This window comes from Andrena cerasifolii, chromosome 1 (genome assembly GCF_050908995.1).
Source record: "Andrena cerasifolii isolate SP2316 chromosome 1, iyAndCera1_principal, whole genome shotgun sequence".
In the NCBI taxonomy this organism is placed as follows: domain Eukaryota; kingdom Metazoa; phylum Arthropoda; class Insecta; order Hymenoptera; family Andrenidae; genus Andrena; species Andrena cerasifolii.
Window position 1 is genome coordinate 21584835 of NC_135118.1, and position 21443 is coordinate 21606277.

A 21443-nucleotide genomic window follows, 5' to 3' on the forward strand; every position below is an offset into this window, starting at 1 on the left:
ACCGGCGATTTCTTTAAAAAAAAAAAGGAAATTTATTTTTTGTTCAGTCTCTGCATTGTACATTGTTGGTAACCTAATGTAAATACATACATCATGTAAGTTACATAAATCATATAATATTACGAACTTTGACTGGCACTGATGTTTGCAAAATAATGGCGTGAACAATAGTACCTACATTCATCCTTTCGCATAGAATTGTTTACTCAAACACGATGGCACATATCTTGTTTTCCATACATATCAATCATATTATTATGGACTTAATGTTATACATACTTACATAAATCTTTTGGGAATCAAAAGCTACAAAATTATTTTAAGTAGCGTAGAATGTTCTCAAGATTTATCAGCTTTGGCTTTTTTAAGTATGTTTCTTTTCAGTGACTCGATTGTGCAATTATATAAACATTCGATAGTACAAAACATTTTTAATCAATTAAATGCATGGTATGAACATTGGTTGAATTAAAAATCGTTCCTGTATACTATTTTCATCAAGAACGTCGTTGATTAATTACAATTGTGGAAGTACCAAGTATTGTTTTTTATGTAAAATCACGTTTTGAACCATATTTTATACTCGGCACGTAGAATTACGGGGATAAAATAATTAATTAAGGAAATACACGTTTTCCTAGTCTTTGCATAGTAGTCTTTTCATTATTTATTAACTATAGTCTTACCGAACAGTTATACTACTTGTGAGATTTTATTTGCGTATTATTAATCCTCGGATAAGGCAATAGGGAAAATACAAATTAATATATGAAAGGTGTGTAACAAATCAGTGTAGCGCTTTCATTAATTATTGTGCAGTAGTTATGCACTTTTCCATTCTTCAACGTCTGTCTTTCTTTTCCAAATAAACAGTCTTAACTGATAATAATAGATTGCCATTATACATGTCTGTTACCGCTAGCTAAAGAACTGTTTGTACAACAATCGAAACATTCTGTCCATAAAATAGAATTCAGTTTGTCGTTTAATCGATGAAAAGTAATCCAGGCACTAGTGGGTTAATGCGTGCAAGATAAATTGTACCACTACATGTTCGTGTAATTAAATATGTATACAGGCGCGTGAATTTTCATATAATTGTTTACAGTTACAACTTTCCAGCGACTATAAAAAATATGTTGAGAGGAAAATGTGTCCGGAAAATATACTTATGAAAGCTCTGTGTTTACATGCTTAAATTAAGTGATTATAAATAAATTTCGCTTTGCGCAACACAAATAAGTAAATATGCTGCACGCTTCTGCCTCATTCTACGCACCTTCTATGCCTAAGGACTCGATAAACATATACTGTGAGATAAGTGTGATTTTCGTAGCGATACAAGTGCTTCTTAATTCCAAACCTTAAATACTCCAATGGATGTACAGCTCTTCGCAAAATACAAAAGGCTGTTCCCGTGCTACTGTACTTACATAGTTATCTACTATTCTCGGAATATAAAATAGCTTTTATTGCGTTTCTGTATAAATTTTAGGCGAATAACTATTTCCTGCTTGTAAATTCGCGTGATACTTCTTCCTGTGGACATTAGTCGGATCTTAAAGGACAGTTCTGCTCAAGCTATCCTAATTACTTGAAAAGTGTAATACATAAAAGTAACAGTCTCGTTGGGAAACTTATAATGTAATTTATGAAATAGTCAAGACTTGGCGATATTCCTTAAGGGAGCAATTGTAGTAAAACAATCGAGTGGAATGTTTGCTATCTGAAATTCGATATCATAAAAGTTAAACAGCAGACCCCTGTTGCTAGAACATAAATCAGTCAAAGTTTAAATGGTACTTATAAAGTGCAGATGCTTAACATCTCTTTCTTAAAAGTTTTATACTACACATAATTAACTCTATTCTTGACATGAAACTATACTATTTGAAACTCGCGTCTTCTATCGAAAATAATATTACCATTCTAATTATTAAGCTAACAATGATTTTTTAATTCAAGTTCAAGAAAACGGTGTATTGATCAATTTAAATCACTCTTGTACTTTGGGGAAACAACTTGATAAGTTTCATTTGGTAGAAAAGAAAAGAACGACCACTACGTTACTATCTTTCATTGCTTGCATTGCTTGTTTAACTTTCTTTTTTTTTTTAAAAAAACTTGCAGTTTCATTGGCTAAAAATAAATGTTTTCCTTCACTATAGCTCTAAGAATACATACTACCTATTGCTAAATTCAATAAAAATTGTAAAACTGTTTTGACACTTCGTGCTTAGTATTGTTATAAATACGTAATATCCACTAATATTGAATAATACTGTTTGCAGTTATAGCTTACTTCAATGATAATGCATACAATTCTAAATGTTTTGTTTATCTTGAACAGGTCAGTGCTCCGTACTATTTGAACGCTACGTAAAGTCCGTCGCGCGTTTTGGCGAAGCGCGACGAAGCGAATCGAAGAAATTAATAATAATTAATTGTCGCTGCGCTTCGGTCATCAATTGTTTGTAAATTTTTCTCTTCGTATCGCCGCATTCGCCAAAATGCCCAACGACCTTTAATCGTCTACAATCCCATGACCAATTATGCATTTTTCAGTTCTATCAATTGGCAATATTTTTTTAGCAACCCTGGTAAAATTTACTGCTTGTAAATAACATGATTTAATATTACTTTAAAAGACGACCAAAAACTTAGAACCATAGACTATGTATGTAATACTGGGCAGTTTTTCCACTTTACGTAACGCTAAATTAATTAAAAAAAATATTCGATAATGTATATGTTTCTTGATATTGTAATTTTAAGGAAATATCCTGTTGTACTTCAGTCTAAAATGAAAGCGAATAATTAATAATAGCCTCAACAATAAAGCTACAAAGAATTAATAAATGTAATCCTAAAACATTCTTGCTCGCAACTAAATAAATTTTACGATTAAAGAAAAACTAACAATAAGTGTAGAAAATATAAGTGAAACAACAACTAAAACTTTAAAAAGTGTTTGCTCTAGAAATTACTGAAGAGATCATTGAAGTGCTTTCTTACATAAACTTTATGTTTAAAAGCATTCTTTGTTATATTATTTACACCTATGTACACTTGTAAATCGAATACTTTGGAAAAAATTGAGAAAGTTTGAAATTATCAGGTATGCAAGATTCAGGTAATCATAGGAATTATTCTACATACTCGTTTAAGAATTTCACTATGTACACTGTACAGTGAAATTCTCGAGCGGGCATGTATAATTACAATATGTATTTTTTTGTTTGTACTAAAAATAGAAATTTTTTCAAGAGATTAACCTGTTGCTTAAAAATTCTTTGGAAGTAATTACTTATTTATGTATAGTCTATAGTACTCTAATCAACGACACTTTTCTTTTCAAATTCAACAAGATATACAGATATGTTTTATTATTGAGAATAGTTACATAATAACTTTAAGAGGTGAAATTATATTTTAATATGTCCGTAATAAAGAAAATCTGATCTAACTTTGAAGGTGATAGTTTTTACCAAACATAATATACAGATAAGACAATTAAATACATGTCTAATGTGTATATAGCATTAAAACAGCTGGTTAAAGTTTTAAGCAAATGCTTCATCTCTTGAAATTGTTTTTACATCTAAATAAAAAATATGTGGTACAAGCTTATTGAAACTGAAAAGTATCGTAATCACAATATCACTAATAAAAGTATGATCATACTACAGAGCTTTCCCTCGATTAATGTTACAATCTTAATAAAGTAGTATGACTCTTATGAATTAGAACAAATATTCCAATTGTGCAAAAATCTACCTCGCTAAAGCAGAGATGTATGAAATTGCAATGCTGTGTGACAGTCGCGAACAGTCACGTTTTGAAAATTTCAAGTAATGCGATTATCATGATCAATTATATAATTTAGTGACAACAATTCTTCTCATCTTTAGAAACCATAATTTCTTTTTATTCGAAAGAAACTTTGTATACCTTTAGATAATGTATATGTAGCAACGTGTCCGTATTGTATAAAGTTTGCAAAGCTTTACAGAAGTTTCTTTGCAAATGTATTTAAAACACGAGTGTTTTATAGTGAGTAAATAAGGCTTACTTTAGAAACATTGTACACGTTTCAGGTCTACTCACCTAACATATTTTTTCTTCTGTTTGAACATATGAAACCTGTAAATAAGACACCATTAAAAATAATCATCTACCACGAAACATTTCAAACAAGCGAATTTTGTTTCGATTAAACAGCTCTAAATAAATAATAATTCTATTAAAAAATGGTTTAAAAATGTATATAAACGAGACATAAACTTACCCAATCGATATGAAATTCTTAACGATAACAAGATTGTGGAAGGCAATATTTTGCATTTTATGTTTCTTACTGTTATTAGTGAAAAATATAAATACAATCATATTATCACTTCCTAGATTCTTTAGATCTTACAGCTATTATAATCTTTGAATATCAATAACAGTCTCGTTAAAATAAATGTTTTTCGTATAAAAATAAATTGCAAGGCACTCAAAAGTATCTTCCAGTGTTGATCTTCCGTGTAGATATTAGAAACCATTTGCTATTACGTTTTTTAAAACATACACGATCAAAATTTCTAATTCAACGAACTATAATTTTATGTAAAAAAACAAAAACATTTTAATATAAAATGTATATTAGAGATAAATACTTTATAAAGATATTTGATTGTAAAAATATATATTGCACACCAATGTTCCTCAAAGTAACGATATACTGAAATTATGCGAGAAATGCGGTAAAGAAAGTACCAGAATAAATTTACCTTTCTTCACAGAAGCGAAATGTTTCTTTTGCACTTCCTGCCGATTCATAGAACAAACAATAGCGTTTGCCCCTAATGTTGCGAATTTAGGCGACAGTTTCTTTTTCTTCAGAGGCGTCTCTTCGTCTACAGTTGCGACCACTTGCTTTTTAACAAACTTCGATGGCTGTGCATCTATATACTGCAACATCCACTTAGCGCCAGATTTCATAAGAATATTATTTGAAATTTCAGTTACACGTCTATCTGTCGTCAGATTCGCTTCGGTAACATCTGCGTCAACTTTTACAATTCGTTTGGACAACTTAAAGCAAGTTTTTTTCTGGAGCTTGAGGTTGCACAGATTCGCGCAGCGCATTTGAATCTTCCGAGATGTTACCTTCCGTGGTGCATTGAGACTTCTCCACTTTGGAGTCTTCCGTGATGATTGTATTCGTCGTGGAATTTCCATGAAAATTCAGTAAAATTTGTTGTTTTCTTTGAGACATATTTCTCAACTGGTGAGTACCTACACATTTCAATTGCTTCTACATATTCTTCGATGGGCATATATAGCACGAGGTGATTTTTGACAATACGACACATGAAACGATAATGGCAATTCGCACGTGCTCTGCGCGCCCTGCGGATTTGAATCAAGGGGTTATTAACCGTAAGCTGCGAGCATCTTAAGCTTAATTCGTCTTCAGTAGGTCGGACGATAGACGAAGGTGATTCTCCTTCTTCTTTCTTCGCCTGTTTAATAATCTTCTTCTTACATCTTAATCTCTGTTTTGATACTTTAAACCAGGGCTGCACAGGGAGCCTTTTTCAGCGCCTAACTGCGAGCAACCAGTTGTACGCCGTTACTAAGGGTAGAATCAGTGAGGAGAACTGCAGTAGGATAGGTGGGGGCGCGTAGCGTAAGTATATATAGCTGGGTTCCTTGTGAGGCCCCAGTGCAGAGCAGGTCCCACAATATAATTCGGTGGGATCATGAAATTTCTAAAACGTTTGCTACTGCCGGCATTTCGTATGACTTGACGGTTCGATTTTACTGATAATAGCACGTTTATTGCTAATAATACTTATCTTTTCAGCGACACATAAAATAATTAGAAAGTTAATACTATACAAATAAATAACTCGAACACAAAGAAAACTTACATGTGCTATGATGAGCCAGCCCCAGATGCGTACTGCACATATGTATATATTTATTGATATATCATGTTCTAGCTTTAATAAATGATATATATCGTTACTTAAAATTATGGTTCTCTTTGTGTCCGAGGTATTTACAGTAATTCCCCGTTATGAGTCCGTTTTTTCCTCCCGTTGACAGTTCAGCGACTATCCCCACCATTTCTTGGAAGCCTGCGGACGAGAGTGAGAGAACCGGACAACGAGCGAGAGGAAACGAACGAGTCGACACAGCCACTGGCCGCGCGGAATCATGTCCGCAAGCCACTATGAGCCCGCCGCCAGCCCCGTTCGTCGGACTCATAACGGGGGATTACTGTATTCGTATAGTATTAACTTTCTAATTATTTTCTGTGTCGCTGAAGAGATAAGTATTATTAGCAATAAATGTTTTATTATCAGTAAAATCGAACCGTCAAGTCATACGAAATGTTTTTTAGCAAATGTTTTGGAAATTTCATGACCCCACCGAATTATATTGCGGGACCTGCTCTGCACTGGGGCCCCACAAGGAACCCAGCTAGATATACTTACGCTACGCGCCTACGAGCCCGCACCTGCACTTCTGCAGGTCTTCTCACTGATTCTACCCTTAGTAACGGCTTACAGCTGGTTGCTCGCCGCTAGGCGCTGAAAAAGGCTCCCTGTGCAGCCCTGCTCTAGACTGTGCGCTAACTTCTATTCTATGTTTCCTAATATGATTTTGCTTCTCTTTGCAACTGTTCTGTATACTCTTCTGAACGTTCTTTTGCTTCGGAGAGTTTTTACATTCTGGCAGTTCGCTCCGCGAAGCTGTGACAATAAATTGCAATCTAAAGGTTGCTCCATTGCTAAAGTACTTGTTCCCAGTTTCTTATGAACATGCTTATGCGACGATGGAGAATCATCTCTTCGACTTGATGTATAATTCATTAATTCATTCGACAGGAGACTATTGGAAGTACACACGTTAGGTGACACGCGATTTATCGCGTGGCTGGAAGATTGAACTTGATTAGTAGTATCTTCGTTACGAAAAATATATGACCTTTCTACTACAGTATCTATATTAAGCTTATCGACAGGACTAGAGTGGCTGCATTTAGGAAACGGCTCCTTTGTTTCGGAAGATATGTCATCTGAATTGGGTAAAGTAGTTGGCTGACTAGAGAGAGAAGATAGATTTCTAATCCACGTGGGGAATTCGTGCGTTTCTTCTCTACTAGTGCTGAATCCAAATCCTAGTAAATCTACGTCACTGTCAGCGGAATCGCTTTGATTATTACAAAATTCGTCTCTCTTTCGGGAAAGCGTTTCTTCAGCGTCATTTTTATCAGCTTCCACGACTTTCCCCTGAGAGTTCAATTCGGATTCATTCTTCACCGAAAATAGTTCGCCCTCGGAACTTTTTTTAATCAATCGCGGATTAACCGCTTGCACGTTGGAGTACATGAAATCATTCGGGGGTGAGTCCATATTCGTTAACTCGAAATCCAGTAGAGAGTTCAATATTCTAGTTGTCCCGAGGCTACCTTCCGGCAGTGGTGTCGAGGCATTTTCTATATCCGGTGTAATGTATCTTTCTTCCTTTTCATTTGTATACGAATGTTCCGATTGCAAGAATTCTGAAATGTAGTTTAACTCGTTATTGGAGGTATCATAATCGATCGGCGACGTCAACGAAGATTGCGAATCTTCAAAAATTTCTTGCTCGTCTTCCCTAGTTATACCTCCGTTTAGAATACTATCCAAAATATCAAAATTTTCAAATTCGTCTAGGGTACAGGTCTTTGTAAAGTCACTTTTCCGCGAGAGACTTTGCAATGCAGACTCGCGACATGCATCTTCATACAGCTCTTCATTGTTTAAATCATATGCGAGAGAATCAGTGGCACGTGGCTGGTCATTTGTTATAGAGACTTTATGTTTATTTCTATTCTTTGACTGATCTGAAAGGACTTCGAAATTTTCACAGTCCTTTTTATTAGACTGCTCTAACTCGGATTTTATGCGACTACACATGAAACCATCGGGCAATTTATTCTCCGTGAAATCAGCGTGATCCTTTCCGTGAGAGTGTAACTCCTTTGTTTGAGATGCCGAAACCATTAGTTTCTTTAAATTTTCTGATTCACATTTCACCTGATTCAGCATTGCATTAGTTTCTTTGTTACCGCATCTGTGATGATCCATAGAGTTGCAGGAACTCGCGAATTCTTTCTTTCCGTATAATTCCAGAATTTTACTGAACCTCTCCGAGTTCGTTAACGAATGAATATTCTGCGCCCACCGTAGCGACGATTTTTCAATCTGATCCCCAAGGACTGTAGTGGAAACGGCGCACATGTTCGTCTTATCCGAACACTCTAGTCGCTCTTTCTCTGCGTGCACGGTCATAATGTGTTCGCCGACGCGATTCAAAACATCCATGCACTTGTCGAGATCACTGAGCATACAGATTACGCTTTTGTCGCAATTCGGCTTCTTATCGCTACTATTATCGTCTACTGCATTTTCAGTGTTATCCTCGTTTTTGGTATTAAATATACTGTAATTGTGACAGAAGAAGGGCTTTACTTCAGCTTTCTTACAGCAACTAGTGCATTCGTGCGCATCGTAAGAGACTTTCTGCCTCGCAGCTTCTGTCGCTTGCGAACTATGACTGCTGTTCATAGATCTGAAGCCATGTAAGTCGCTTCGTACATAAACACATGCATTGCAACGACAAGTATCAGCCCCTGTCGTATTGCAATCCGTACTCGTTGGTAACTCTTGCTTTATAGACTGTGTATTTACAATACTATTTTGGCACTCCTTTGATAAGAGTATTGTCTCTATGGAACTTTTTGGCTGGGGGAATAATTCTTCCTTATCCTGAGTGTCTACTTCGCTAGCTTTATCGGCTGTATTTCTACAAGAAACAGTAAACTGAGAAGACATTACATTCTGTTCGCTGCTTTCCCTAAGTACATTCAACGCGGCTTTTGGTTCTTTAACATTCTGCCCGACAACATTTAAAGGCTTCAATAAAGATAAAACTCTGCTGTGCTGTACATCGTTTTGTCTCAGCGGCGAAACACAGTTATCACATTGTTTCTGCTGAAACGTGCCTTTTAATTGTTTACTTCGTTTATTGCAAATGTAATCGTGCATGTTTTGTGAATGAACGTAATTAGTATTATTCCCAAGAGGTTCTTCCTCCACCGAAGTACAGGGCCCTGTACTTTCGCTAACTTTATTGTCCGAAATTGGTAGATATTCCAAAAGGATTTTATCCGCAGAATTTTCAGAATTCTCCGTGCTATGGGCATCCGCGATTTCCACTTGGTTTCTACACTTCACTTCGCCCACCTGCTTTTGTACTTTGTACTTTTTCTTCATTATTTTCAACCATTCTAATTTTCTTTTGCATCTCTTCTTCCTGTTCTTGTTCGTATCCACTCTCAACGATTCATTATCTTCGGTTAAGTCGACTAATAGTATCTCTCCAGGTTGTAATTTCGATGTTCTTTTATGCTTCTTGAATTTGCTTCTCTTCTTCGCGGAGCAGATTTTATTTGCAAACTTAGTAGAATCTATTGTATTTTCGGAGGAACGTGTATCTCGCGAATTGCACGTTTCATGCTTGTTTAATTTATAATTCATAGTGCTTTCTTGAATGTGATTCGCACCACACGACGAAATAATCTGGAAGCATAAAAGATTAAGCGTTGAAACCAGAGTAAATGAAGAGGAAATTACCTGTGGTTTCTGGAAATGGGTTAAATCGGAAACCATTGTTGAATAAGAATCTTTAAACTGAACAGACATAGACTCTTCAAACGCTAAAAAATTATTGCATACTGTCTTTAGGTCAAAAACATTTGGTTGTAGCAGCCAAAGTGTTTCGTTCTCCTGTCGTATAGGAGGTTTTGGTATGATCTTCAAAAGCTCATCGCGCATTTTTGGCGCGCATGAACCTAGTATCGTTAAAGCCATCTTATTCACTTTCTTTCTCTCTTCGAGATTTTCCTTCATTCTTTCCCACATTTTTAAAGCAAGCAAGTACCTGACATAATCTACATCTGTTAAAGATTCTACGTCTCTTTTCAGGCTGGTAAAACTTCTCCTAATACAAGAAAAATCATGTTCAAAATTAAATTCTTCCTCCTATCAAGTAACAAGTGGAGAGTATTGTACATTAGCATACCTGAATATAGGATCACATATTTTCATATATTTTTCAGTAATATGTTTAAGTTTAAGTAGTACTCTGAAGATATGCTTTTCTGAGTTATCTGAAATAGCAATTAATATTATACGTTAATCCGTTCGTCTTTCTGAGTGTAAAGACATTATCTTAATTTTAACGCCGATTGTTTCCTACTTGCCTAAATATATCCATAATGCTGAAAGAAGTTTTGTAGCTATGGAGGAGGAATCCTTACTGTGCCTAAATGTCTTAAGCTCCATGTCTATATATATTCCTAATAGTACTGACATTTCATTTAGGTATGAATCATAATTGTTAACATACTGTAAAAGAAAACGAATTCATAAGTTTGTCATACCTTATCGTATAAATTACATCTCGAATTAATAGTTTCTGATGGTACCTCTTTAATATCGTGCCAGTAAAGGTGAAAAACCGTTAAAGTATTATTTATATGATTTTTCAATTTCATCATATCAAGTGCTTTCTCGCAATACGTATTAATACTGGTTAAAATATTTCTGAAATGCACAATTTCTTAGATTATTCGTATACTTCTCACTTTGGTCTTTAAAGGAAACTACGATCTTACTGTGTATAAAGGACGAGCAAACGTTCGAGCAGCTGCAAACTTTTACTTCCCACGGACGAGCATATCATTTTATTAAACTTAACAAGCCATGGAAATGTATCTTCGGACGATTTAACATCAATAAACTGACCATCCAATACCTCTTGATTTTCATAACTCTTCGAGACGACGAAACCGCCGTGCGTCCGTTCCAGATTTATTTCATCTCTTTCACCCATCGCTATTTCTTTAGCAGAAAGTTTTTCTACGAAAAGTGTTGGTATTAAGATTATGCCTACTTATCATCGTCCGAGAGGAACGAAACATTGAAAATATAATACAGATACTTGTTTCAAAGTTCTAATTCCTCTCGGGTCATTAACAAATAATAATGTTCGTTACTTGAGGAATCAGTATTTAACGAGTTGTCGTTTGGAGTTAAAGAACTGCTTATATCCATGTCCTGTGTAGGTTGAGCCATAATTGTCATTAAACGTAATCTCTATAAAACCTGGAAGGAACACAAGTACACTTGTCTGACGCTGCTATTATAAAGCGATCAGTTTCTGAATTTCTGTGTACTCTTACGATTACGTTCGTTTGAAGTCAACAAACGTATTACGCAAATACATTCGCCGAACAATGTGCATCAAGCGTAAAGTGACCAGACGTACCGCAACGTGCGGGACAGTCCCGTATTTCAGCCCTTTGTCCCGCAAAGTGTCCCGGATTGGACATGTAACCTTTTACATTGCAGTGGCATAAAGTTACTGTTTCCTCTACTTTTTGTTGTTGTGAAAAAGGAATATTTTTAATTTCGTTTCAATGTATCACTTTATAATCACAAGTATGTATTTTTAAATATATTGTAAATGCTTTAATAAACTACGGAAAAGATCTCCTCACGAATCTGTTAACCCCTTTTGTTTTGCTTGATTGCTTGTCTAGCATTGGAACAGAAAATATCTGGTCACTTTAATCGAGCGCATCTGTAGGGGTAGCGGCAAAGGGATCATTACCTACTTCCTCAGGGCAGATTAAGCGTTACTGTACCAATCGAAAAAAGAGAATAAAATGAAGGTACTCGAAGGCATAATCATACGCGTCCCGGGCATAGCATTCTGTAATATAAGGTGCGCGTATCGCATATTGCGGCGATTGTCAGGCGCGATCGCGTGCCGATGCTCGCAGGACGTCATGCAGAAAATCTGGAGGGATAAGTCAACAACGAAAGTGCGCAAGTTTGCCTGAGCGCGAGCTTGTTTTCGGTAGCGCGTCGAGAGCGCAGAAACCGGGCCAGTCCCCACTCTCTCCTTGCCCAACGGTTTTATGTCGCCGCTGCGTACTAGTACATACCCGTAACAAAATGAAACTAAGCGGGCACGATGATGGTCACTGTTTTTTTGCCGCGAATTAGCGTACTCATCGCTCCGAGTCCGGGTCTCTTGCATTCACTACATCGCACAGTCGCACGCGACACAGCCTAAGTATTTCACCGCGACTTGCGCCGCCTACTGTCGGTGCACTCGAAACTTACGACAATTCTTCGACAATCGAGTGAAACGCGACGCCTCGCGTCGACACTAGCCTAACGCCGCCGTGAGCCGAGCATTTCGGACCGTCGGTGCGGGACTTGCAGGAACAGGTACGGCCGCACCCTTTAAGGCACCCTCACGCACCATCGTAAATAATCTACTTATGTCACTCGTAGTCGAACTTAATCCCTGTATCGAGGCTTCATATACTTCTCCTTCCTTGGTTCATTAAAGTAGATCTCGCTTATTCGCTCTGTGATCGCGTAATTGGTCGTCACATCTTGAAAATCAAGTACCATTCACATCTGATGGTTGAGTCCATTCATATTTGCTCGGGAGTAATACAAACATCTCTCATTGTTACATGTGTATAGATATTTGAGAAGGGACATTAAATGGTATAATACGGTCTACGCAAACTACAAACTCTTATTCGTTGCTGTTAAGATCTTATACACGCTTTACGAATTAATCTTTAAACGGGGGATAGGTATGTTTTAGTTTGTTTTAGTTACCCGAGTATCACGTAAGATTGATTTTAAATTTCGATGGGATTCTAAGAGAAGTGCGAATCGGGGGGCTTTTGTAAAGGGGAAGTTTCATTAGGCGCGACCGACGATGTAATGTGCAGTCGCGGCGAGTTCAGTATGTACGCTCCTGCGGAGAGAAGTTGCACACCGAAGCGCAGACGTCGCTCGAACTTTTCGCCTATTATAACCGCTAGCGGCCGATCACGTATGTGACATGGCGTCCGGGTAGAAAGAAAGTTGACTGTTAAATAAGCGTTAATGTTGTTTTTATGACATTGACCGACCGAAAAGGGAACATCCGAGGCCGTGAATTTCCCACAGACACCGGCATTGATGGTAATGCATGCGAGGAAACCACAAAGGATCAGCGATGGGTAGGGTACCGCCGTCAAATACCCAATCCTGACACAACCAACCTCTACTCGCCTCACCTCTCATCACCAAAGTCCGTCCATCCGACCCACTCGACATCACTACTACCGCCATTCGCGGGAGATTTTCCCCGATGGAAATTCCATTTTCCATCGCGGAACTCCTGCTGTCCGGCGATCTTATTCACGATTCGTTTCGTATGATTGCAGGTACTTCGAAAAGCACCAGGCCCATCCCTATCAGGTAAATATCATTCGAGCAATTGGTGTCGGGGGTTTCGGAGGGGGGTAATTCGTCTACGGTATGATTGCACCAGAGCTGGGTAAAATTTGAAATGAAGCTATTTAAAATACCAGAATGGTATTTTAAATAGTGTTACAGGGAGGTAGATGTAAATAAATACATTATTTCAAGCATAACATGGATACTTGGGAAACAGAATAGTTTTATTTGGATGGTCAAGCAATGAAACAGAAATATTTTACTTTGGATTCGTGCCTTCAAAATGCTGCATCAAGTATCCTATTTTCGGGCTTTACGGTGCTTAAAATCTTTGAATTCCTTCGCGGTGGAGAAAATAAAAGTAAAATAGGCTGTCAATCAATTAAATTAGAAGCAGAGGATTAACTTTCAGAGAAATCTATTTCTTCTGTCATATTAGCGTGTGGGAGACACGAGTTGGTGTCACAGTTAATTGTCCTCTGAAGTGGCAGAATTGCCTTTAAATTTCGTGCTTTTGACAATAACAAATTTAAGCAACAACTGTTTCACTATTGGGATTCATCGAGGTTCAAAATAAAACATTCTTATTACATATTTTGACTATTCAAGCAAAAGTATTTTGTATCACAAATTTCTCTGTTATACACGAAATCTTGTTTCATTTCTCACTTTAACGATGGTTAACACAACATTTTGAGTAATCTTATTCAGAAAAGATCCAAACTTGAATATAACCATTTCAAACAATCATACTTTCGGTTTTACAGCAAAATAAACTAAATAGTATTTATATTTACTATTTCAATTGTATTATATATCTCTAATCATAGTAGATTCCAGCTTTTCATCATTTCTGCCTAGTTTTCTAGTTGCGAAGTTACAATTGGTGCGGATTCTTAATTTACTGAAAACGAGCATTTCTCTTCTTCGCGTTACTTGCATTTCAGGATAATTCGCACTAGTATTTTGTACTTTTTTCTTGTGCGTAAGCATTGCGAATTTCATCTTTTATCAAGAATGACTATTAGAACAGTATCATCGATGCGGTTGCGTCGCGTAGAACGGGCCTGTCGCAAGTATCGTGAAAAATTATTCCTCTGTTTAACAAATATTTAGCAAAATGTTTATATTAAAAATATTCCATTATAAGTATATAGTTTGATTTAATTGTCATTTACTTTCCCACTACAAGAAGTCGAAAGTTTTCATCATAACTGTAAGAGAGCATGGAAATGTTCGATGGTGTATGTTTATTGAACATCTGTGAGGAATGTTTGCTTTGTACAGAAAGTTTATTGCTTTTTTTTGTTATCCGCACTGTGTAAAAAGCATTAAAATAGAAACAACTGAAGTGCTAGCATCTGAAATATCTTTAAAATATCTTTAAAATCCATTAAAACTATAATATTACCCTCGAGTATTCGTCCAGTTAAGTATCATGAGATATATGCATTAATTCTGTTTATTTTCGTAGTGTAATCTTCGCAATTTGCACCGTGTAACGCATAAACAATATGTGGGTTGTTGTAAATGTGTTATTTTTTTCTGGAAGATGAAAATCTTACTTGGTCTTGTAAACATAACCTCACTTTCAGAAAATCAATAATTCATTCTTCTACATTATGCAGATTGCTCATAGTACATTGGTAGTGTTGCACGAGTAGATTAATTAACATTTTAATCCTTAGTAATGTGCTCGTGAAAGTCATAGTTTTACTTGTTAAGAATTTGTTTGTTGCTTAATGCATTGAAGTCACATTCCTGTAAGTTATATAGAACTTGTTGAATCAAATTATGTCCAGGAAAAGAAACTGCATTGCGTGGTATTATTATCGTGTACTTTTGTTAAAGCACTTTTTACTTTTACTGGAAATGATGATAATAATAGGGGGATCTTAATTCTTATTGTAGAGTAACGCCCCTTTATTTTGTTCTCTCGATGTCTGTGGTAAATGTAATTTGTAAGTAGTTCGTGCAAATAAGGAAAACGATAGTTCGAGTTACAAAGCGAGTTGGAATTTCAGGGCAATGGGATGATTTATTTTAATCGCGTGTAATGTTCCGTGCTTATTTCCAGAACGCAAAGTACAGCAGTTCTAAGGGTGGCTACTCCTCATCGACGACATCGTCAGATAGTCGTTACGAAGGACGTATGCGGGATTCCCCAAATGGCAACTCTTACAGTCCAGCAGCGGGCTTGGGTATGGGCATGGGAACAGACAGGGATAGCCCTCGGAACTACACATCCAAGCCCCTTTACAAGAAGGAGAGAGAAAATAGAGACTATAAGTTATCCTCCTCTAGGGACAAGTATTCTGGTAATTGACATAAACATACTTCTTCCTTTCCGTTAGATAATAATGGCTTGACATATTTCTAGATTAATATTTAAAGTAGAATACATTCGAACCGCGCTAAAGAAATATCGTAGCAAGCTCATAAAATACTATATATTGATTAGAAAGTTCAATTAATACAGTTACATTACGATTAGAAATGATACAGTCATCTTTGCTATAACTCAATAATAATGTTTTTATGGAGCACGTAAACATTACATTAAGGGAAAGCAAAGTTTTTATTATTGAAATAAAACATTCTATACAACTGAATAAATCTTTAGTATATCAAAGGAATTATTGTTCAGATAGCAATGTTAGATTTCAACGTAATGTTTCATAACTTTTACAATACTATATATTTCCTCGGATAATCCTCTTAATAGAAGAAAGTGTTGTTCAAAATTAATTAATAATATAATATGACAGTGACATTAACATAGAAATTACATATCGATTTGCAGTTTATATTAATTGCTTTAATAACATTATTCAAAATGCTACTTACAGGTGAATAATTGTCAGTATTACACTGCAGCTTGTATAGATAACTTATGTATTTAGAAATATAATATTTAGTAGGTAATAATTAGCACTATCCAATATGTTTCTATAATACGTATTCAGTTAAAAAGCTAAGAGAAATCTGAAAAACCTGTAAAGTACATTGTAATGCTTACACTTGTTGAATATTGAAAATTGATTGAACATTATAGAGACACGTATCATTATGTATTTGTCCTACTTCATTTAAAGCAGCTTCCGTTTAGGACAATAGGCAGAAGATGCTCTTCTTTCTTAACCATTAAGAAAATGTAGTAGAAAACTGAGTTATGGCAAAATCGGCTGTGTAACTTTGCTTTGAGAATTACAGTCTTAATTCCACTTTCTTCAGTATAAAAACAGGGTTGTGTCTTAACAGTTTCAGCTGTAACATGCTTGCTTGCATATGTGTAGATTGTGCACGATCCCCAAAAGACAAGAGAAGCCGTGAGAGCAGAGATTCAGAACACAGGACCAACCATGATAGGAGTAGTGGAGAGGTAAGAAAGCTATTAGCAATTACTTAATCCATTTAGAGCAAGTAATAATAAACGTTACACATGTACATAAATATATCTTCGTTATAAGTATAATTTCAATACTCTAAACTTTCTAAGATTTATATTACGTATTTCAATATCCGATACAAATTCCGAACGCAGTTATCGCACCGATGTACTTAAAGTTTAACCGCACAAAGTAGTTATAAATATGAATACTAAATTCTTTCTGAGGCAGTCGCTTCAGACCATTCCCTATGAATTTATGGACTGTGGAAGAATTTTCACATGGCCACAGACCTAAAATTTCTTGAAGTATCTTGTGCTTTATCGGCAGCATGTCATTAAACTTTAAGTATCGTATATAAAGATTATATTTGACACGCAATATTTACATAAACTCTCGGTATGCTTTTACAGATTTTACATCCTATAAAATTATCATCGAATTCATCGAGAGAGTCTTCATCTCAAAGGAAGCCATCACACAATTCCTGTCAGGTTAGTATAGAACGTGCTTCAACGTTTATTAGTGAAATCGGGAATAATACACATGATTAATTAATGAAATAAGAAAATAGCTATCGTCCTAATCCATTTTCTTAAACGCAACATTATACGCAATTAGATCTTCAAATTTAATACGAAGCATATGGGCAATTGATTATAAAAAGATTTATTAGAAACTGCGTATAAATTAGTATCATTAATTAATATATGAATTAAAGAGTTCGTCGAGGTGTTGCAATGTAGAAGAAATGTAAAACGTCTTTCTCAAAGTGTTAAAGAGATATCGAAGAATTGAGATTTGATAGGTGAGCAGGATCTACAACGTGGACAAATGTAATTTCAACTTTTCGAACAAGTTTTGGAATGCGCTTATAAATATCTTCCATCCATTCAATCGTTTCCGGAAATTTTAGAACACTCTGTTTAGGACAAACGCGGTGATGAACGAGGAGGTGCAATGGAACGTTCGGCCAGGTTCGGTGATTGGTCAGAGCACATGAGTTCATCGGGCAAGAAGTATTATTACAATTGTAAAACGGAAGTCTCCCAGTGGGAAAAGCCACGGGAGTGGATCAGTCGAACAGATAATCGACAGCGTCAGTCCAATGATTATTCTTCTAGGTCAAGTACGTCTAACAGTATTAAATCGTTAGATTAATCTTAATACAATATCAAACCACTTTACATTCGTAAAATCATATTCTGAATTCTGTAAACTTCGGTACAAGAGATCTTAGTATTCCACTTTCTTGCGTCGCAGGTCATGATAAACATTCCAACTCGCGGTCAAATAGCAGTAGCAGTGTGCGAGATGGCAAATCATCGCGTCAGTCCGACAAACGAGAATATTGGAGTTCATGCAGCGGAAGCGGCGGTGGTAGTAGTAGAGAAGATGTATCGGTTAGGGAAAGGGAAAGGGAGAAGGAGCGAGAAAGGGAACGAGAGCGCGAGAGAGATCGGGAGCCGTGCAGAGAAGATGCGGGAGTGGAGCGTCAAGCCCAGGACATGGACATTTCACCAGGTGATTCTACGCCGACCTCCGAACCTCTAACATCTTGCACTCACGATCCACTGCCGCAAGGCCCTGTTTTGCTGGCCACTGGTACGTCCAGTTTCACAGCGGCGACGACGATGATGATGACGAGGGAATGGAGAGAAGGGGTAACAAGCTGATCGTTGTTCACAGCATTACCTCGGTTAACATCACACCCACCATCTACACCGCAGACACCCGGGAAATTGAACTCACCAACGCAACAAGGAAATAGCAATGCTCCAGGACCACCGGTTTCATTAGCTAATCTACCGAGACTTCTGTCTCAAATCACAGGTAACAAGGAGCAGCCTGACATCACACCGCAGAAGGCGTTGCAGACACTTCAAACAGCCGCGATCCTGTTGTCTCGACAAGTAAGTAATAACTTCAGGAAGAATTTTACGAAGCAAAGTCAAATGACTTTGAGTTGTATAATTTCCTGTTCAATTCAGCTTTATATATTTAATGAGAAAGAAGTGGTCGAGACAAATTAAACCCTTGTCATATTCTCAGGGTTTGTATTTCTTAATGGGGGTCTACTTTCGTCCAATAATTAATAATTGCTGATCTCGATACATAATCAACATTTTCACAAAAGTTTCGTGCAATTTTTATTCAGATGTAATTAAGAACAATTCATATAACTATGCACTAAATTTACCTTATTGATTATTAAGTCACAAGCATTGTATTATAATAATAATTCACCTTCATGAACCCATTAACGTCCGCTTGTAAAGCAGAGGTTTTACAAAAATTTCAAGTTTTAACCCTCGTACAACGAATGCAGGGTCATTTTGATCCAACTCTGACAAAGTCGATCACGATGTTACATTTGTGATGGCAGTGGCAAAATATAGTATAAAATGCCTAAATTGCAGTAACATTATTTGAAAAAATCATACAGGTGATACACCTATTTTATGTATCAAATGTACGTGAATATTTTTTTATGTATTTTTTTATTACCTATTTATCTGGGATTAATTCATTTTATATTCAATTTTTTCGTGAAACCCGTTTACCGTAGAATTGTCGCTATGGGTCAAAATGATCCTGCATTCGTCTTACGCGACCATATCCACCATTCGTCTTCCGAGGGTTAAACATTAGATACTTCAACGTCATTGTTAATTATTTGTCATCAAAATAAGGGTAGCTTCGTAAACTTAAATATTCCAATATATGTTAATGTAATTTTAAGCGAACGCTGGCCATTGATGTTCAGCTTCGTAATTTCTATGAAGCCAGAGATTTTATTTATACATGTAATGGAGAATAATCGTCGAAATTGTTCGGTTACATTATTTGTGTAGCAGTCGGCTAGCGGAGACCGAAATAATAGTGGAAATGATGTAATGGTCCCGCTAAAAGTTGACACGAGCGGCAATGTTACTAGCGAGGGCCCACCTACTCCCACACATTCGGAGACCCAGGATTGCATTGATGTTCGCAAATGTATGTCGGCAACGAACGATAAATCTGTATTACCTATTACAGGAACCAACTGTGCAAGAGTTACGCCCTCACCTCTCGTTCTCTCTTCTTTTACAGTGACGAGCCCTGGGGGGACGAATCCTGGAGTACAAGGTCTGAGCTCGTTGCAAAGTCTTAGCACACTAGGTTCCCTTGGAAATTTAAGTAATACAGGTTTACAAGCATTGTCTAGAGTACAGCCTCCCCTAACACCTTCTTTAACTCCGTCACTTGCTAATCATTATCGGGAAGATTTAACGCAACATGTGCGTGCTTTTCCTGCTGATATCCTTGAAAAACAGGTATATATGTACAGATTATATCTAATCCGCGTAATAGTAGAGATTTCTGGACCGTACTTGATACAAAACGTTTCGGCGATTATGGCTGCGCAGGCACAGAAACTTAGCGAAGAAGCACACACAATGGGAAGTTTGCAGTGTACGAGAGTGTCGGCAGAATTGAAAACGGCACGATCGATAGTGAGGCTGACAGAAATCCAGGCAACGTTACAGGAACAGAGGTATTTCGATGAACAGATGTTACCCCGGTGGTTGTCTTAGACGCTTACTCTGTGAAATAGCCAATTGAACGGTGCCCTAATCATCGGACCCAGAACGATAAACAAATGTTTGAACGTTTCAGGATATTATTTCTCCGTCAACAAATTCAAACGCTGGAGGAGCTGAAATCCCAAAATTCCTTCATGTCTGATGATTCTTAGTGTAAGAAACTTTATAAAGTAATTATAATTACAATCTATAATTAATTCATGCAAAAAAAAAAATAAAACATAATTATTAATATTCTCATTAATATTGAATAATTAAGATTGTACCTAAATTATAATATCATGATAGAAGTGATAAAATAGTAATGAAAAAAAAAAATATGGGCTGCCCAGAGAGGATCGGCACGCTCGGTTTATCAGCTAACGAGTCTTATTATAATTAATTAGGAAACCCGCCTCTCTGGGGAGCACAGGAGGCCTATCCAACACGCAGACACAACACTAAGTAAATAGAAAACGATCTATTCTATCAGTTCATTGCAAACTATTGAATTGTCCACATCGTCTCTTGTATTACCTATGTTATACGTGTCAATGTTTCATATCCCAAGTTTAAGCGGCATTTTAACTAGTTGAAACATTTTTGTTGTAAATCTCGGAATAAAATTCGTGCCAGAAGTTTTTTAATACAGTTCTTTACCGCCATTGTCACACCTAATTCCCACAGATCGTTTGAAAGAGAATGATGTTGCCCATCGACATAATAGAAATCTTTTGAACTACTCAACATTCTTTCTCGGAATTGCGAGATTAGATAAAAGAAACAGAGATTGAAGTAAAAGCCTCTTGTATATAATAAAAATGGTTGAGGAGCGAAATCATACCATTTGTGTAAAACTTGTAAATAATTTTAGAGACTATCATAACTTTGACGTTAACATATATGTCACGTACTGCTAGTGCTTTTAAACAGTACTTTAAATGTGCCAAATTAAACGAGGCGAATGCTTAATGTGACTATGATCGTAGATAATTTCTGACGTCGCGTAAATATTCGTATAGCTGTGGAATTATCAGGAAATCAATTCTGTTGCATTATTGTATAGCTTTTGTAAGCGAAGAATGCATACGACAGTGTGACACTTGGTAATGAATTGGAATATTTAATAA

The 21443-nt window shown here is 36.4% G+C and overlaps 2 protein-coding genes across 7 annotated transcripts; one reads left to right on the plus strand and one right to left on the minus strand.

Annotated features, from left to right (window-relative positions):
• Positions 1–18: 18 nt before the first annotated feature.
• LOC143369635 (uncharacterized) lies at positions 19–12193 on the minus strand. The gene is given in 10 exon segments (XM_076813825.1): positions 19–4143; positions 4289–6713; positions 6716–9623; positions 9678–10044; positions 10126–10213; positions 10307–10451; positions 10532–10649; positions 10721–10964; positions 11102–11210; positions 12056–12193. Coding segments are annotated over 8 exon segments (4122 nt in total). The 5' UTR covers positions 11190–11210; positions 12056–12193; the 3' UTR covers positions 19–4143; positions 4289–6549.
• Positions 12194–12208: 15 nt separating this feature from the next.
• On the plus strand, positions 12209–20951 carry Wcy (WW domain-containing adapter protein with coiled-coil wacky). 6 transcript variants are annotated; one of them, XM_076813943.1, is made up of 13 exons: positions 12852–13209; positions 13346–13379; positions 15436–15676; positions 16655–16740; positions 17161–17241; positions 17678–17876; positions 18011–18352; positions 18437–18660; positions 19603–19744; positions 19841–20064; positions 20158–20285; positions 20408–20487; positions 20721–20951. In XM_076813943.1, the coding sequence occupies exons 1-12, from the start codon at positions 13034–13036 to the stop codon at positions 20484–20486; spliced, it is 1956 nt and encodes a 651-aa protein (XP_076670058.1). In that variant the 5' UTR covers positions 12852–13033; the 3' UTR covers position 20487; positions 20721–20951. The 6 variants fall into 6 exon arrangements, with proteins under 6 accessions (XP_076670098.1, XP_076670075.1, XP_076670067.1 ...); XM_076813983.1 differs by lacking the exon at positions 12852–13209 and adding an exon at positions 12209–12344 and having other exon boundaries at positions 20408–20951; XM_076813960.1 differs by having other exon boundaries at positions 12829–13209; positions 18011–18271; positions 20408–20951.
• The last annotated feature ends 492 nt before the right edge of the window (positions 20952–21443 follow it).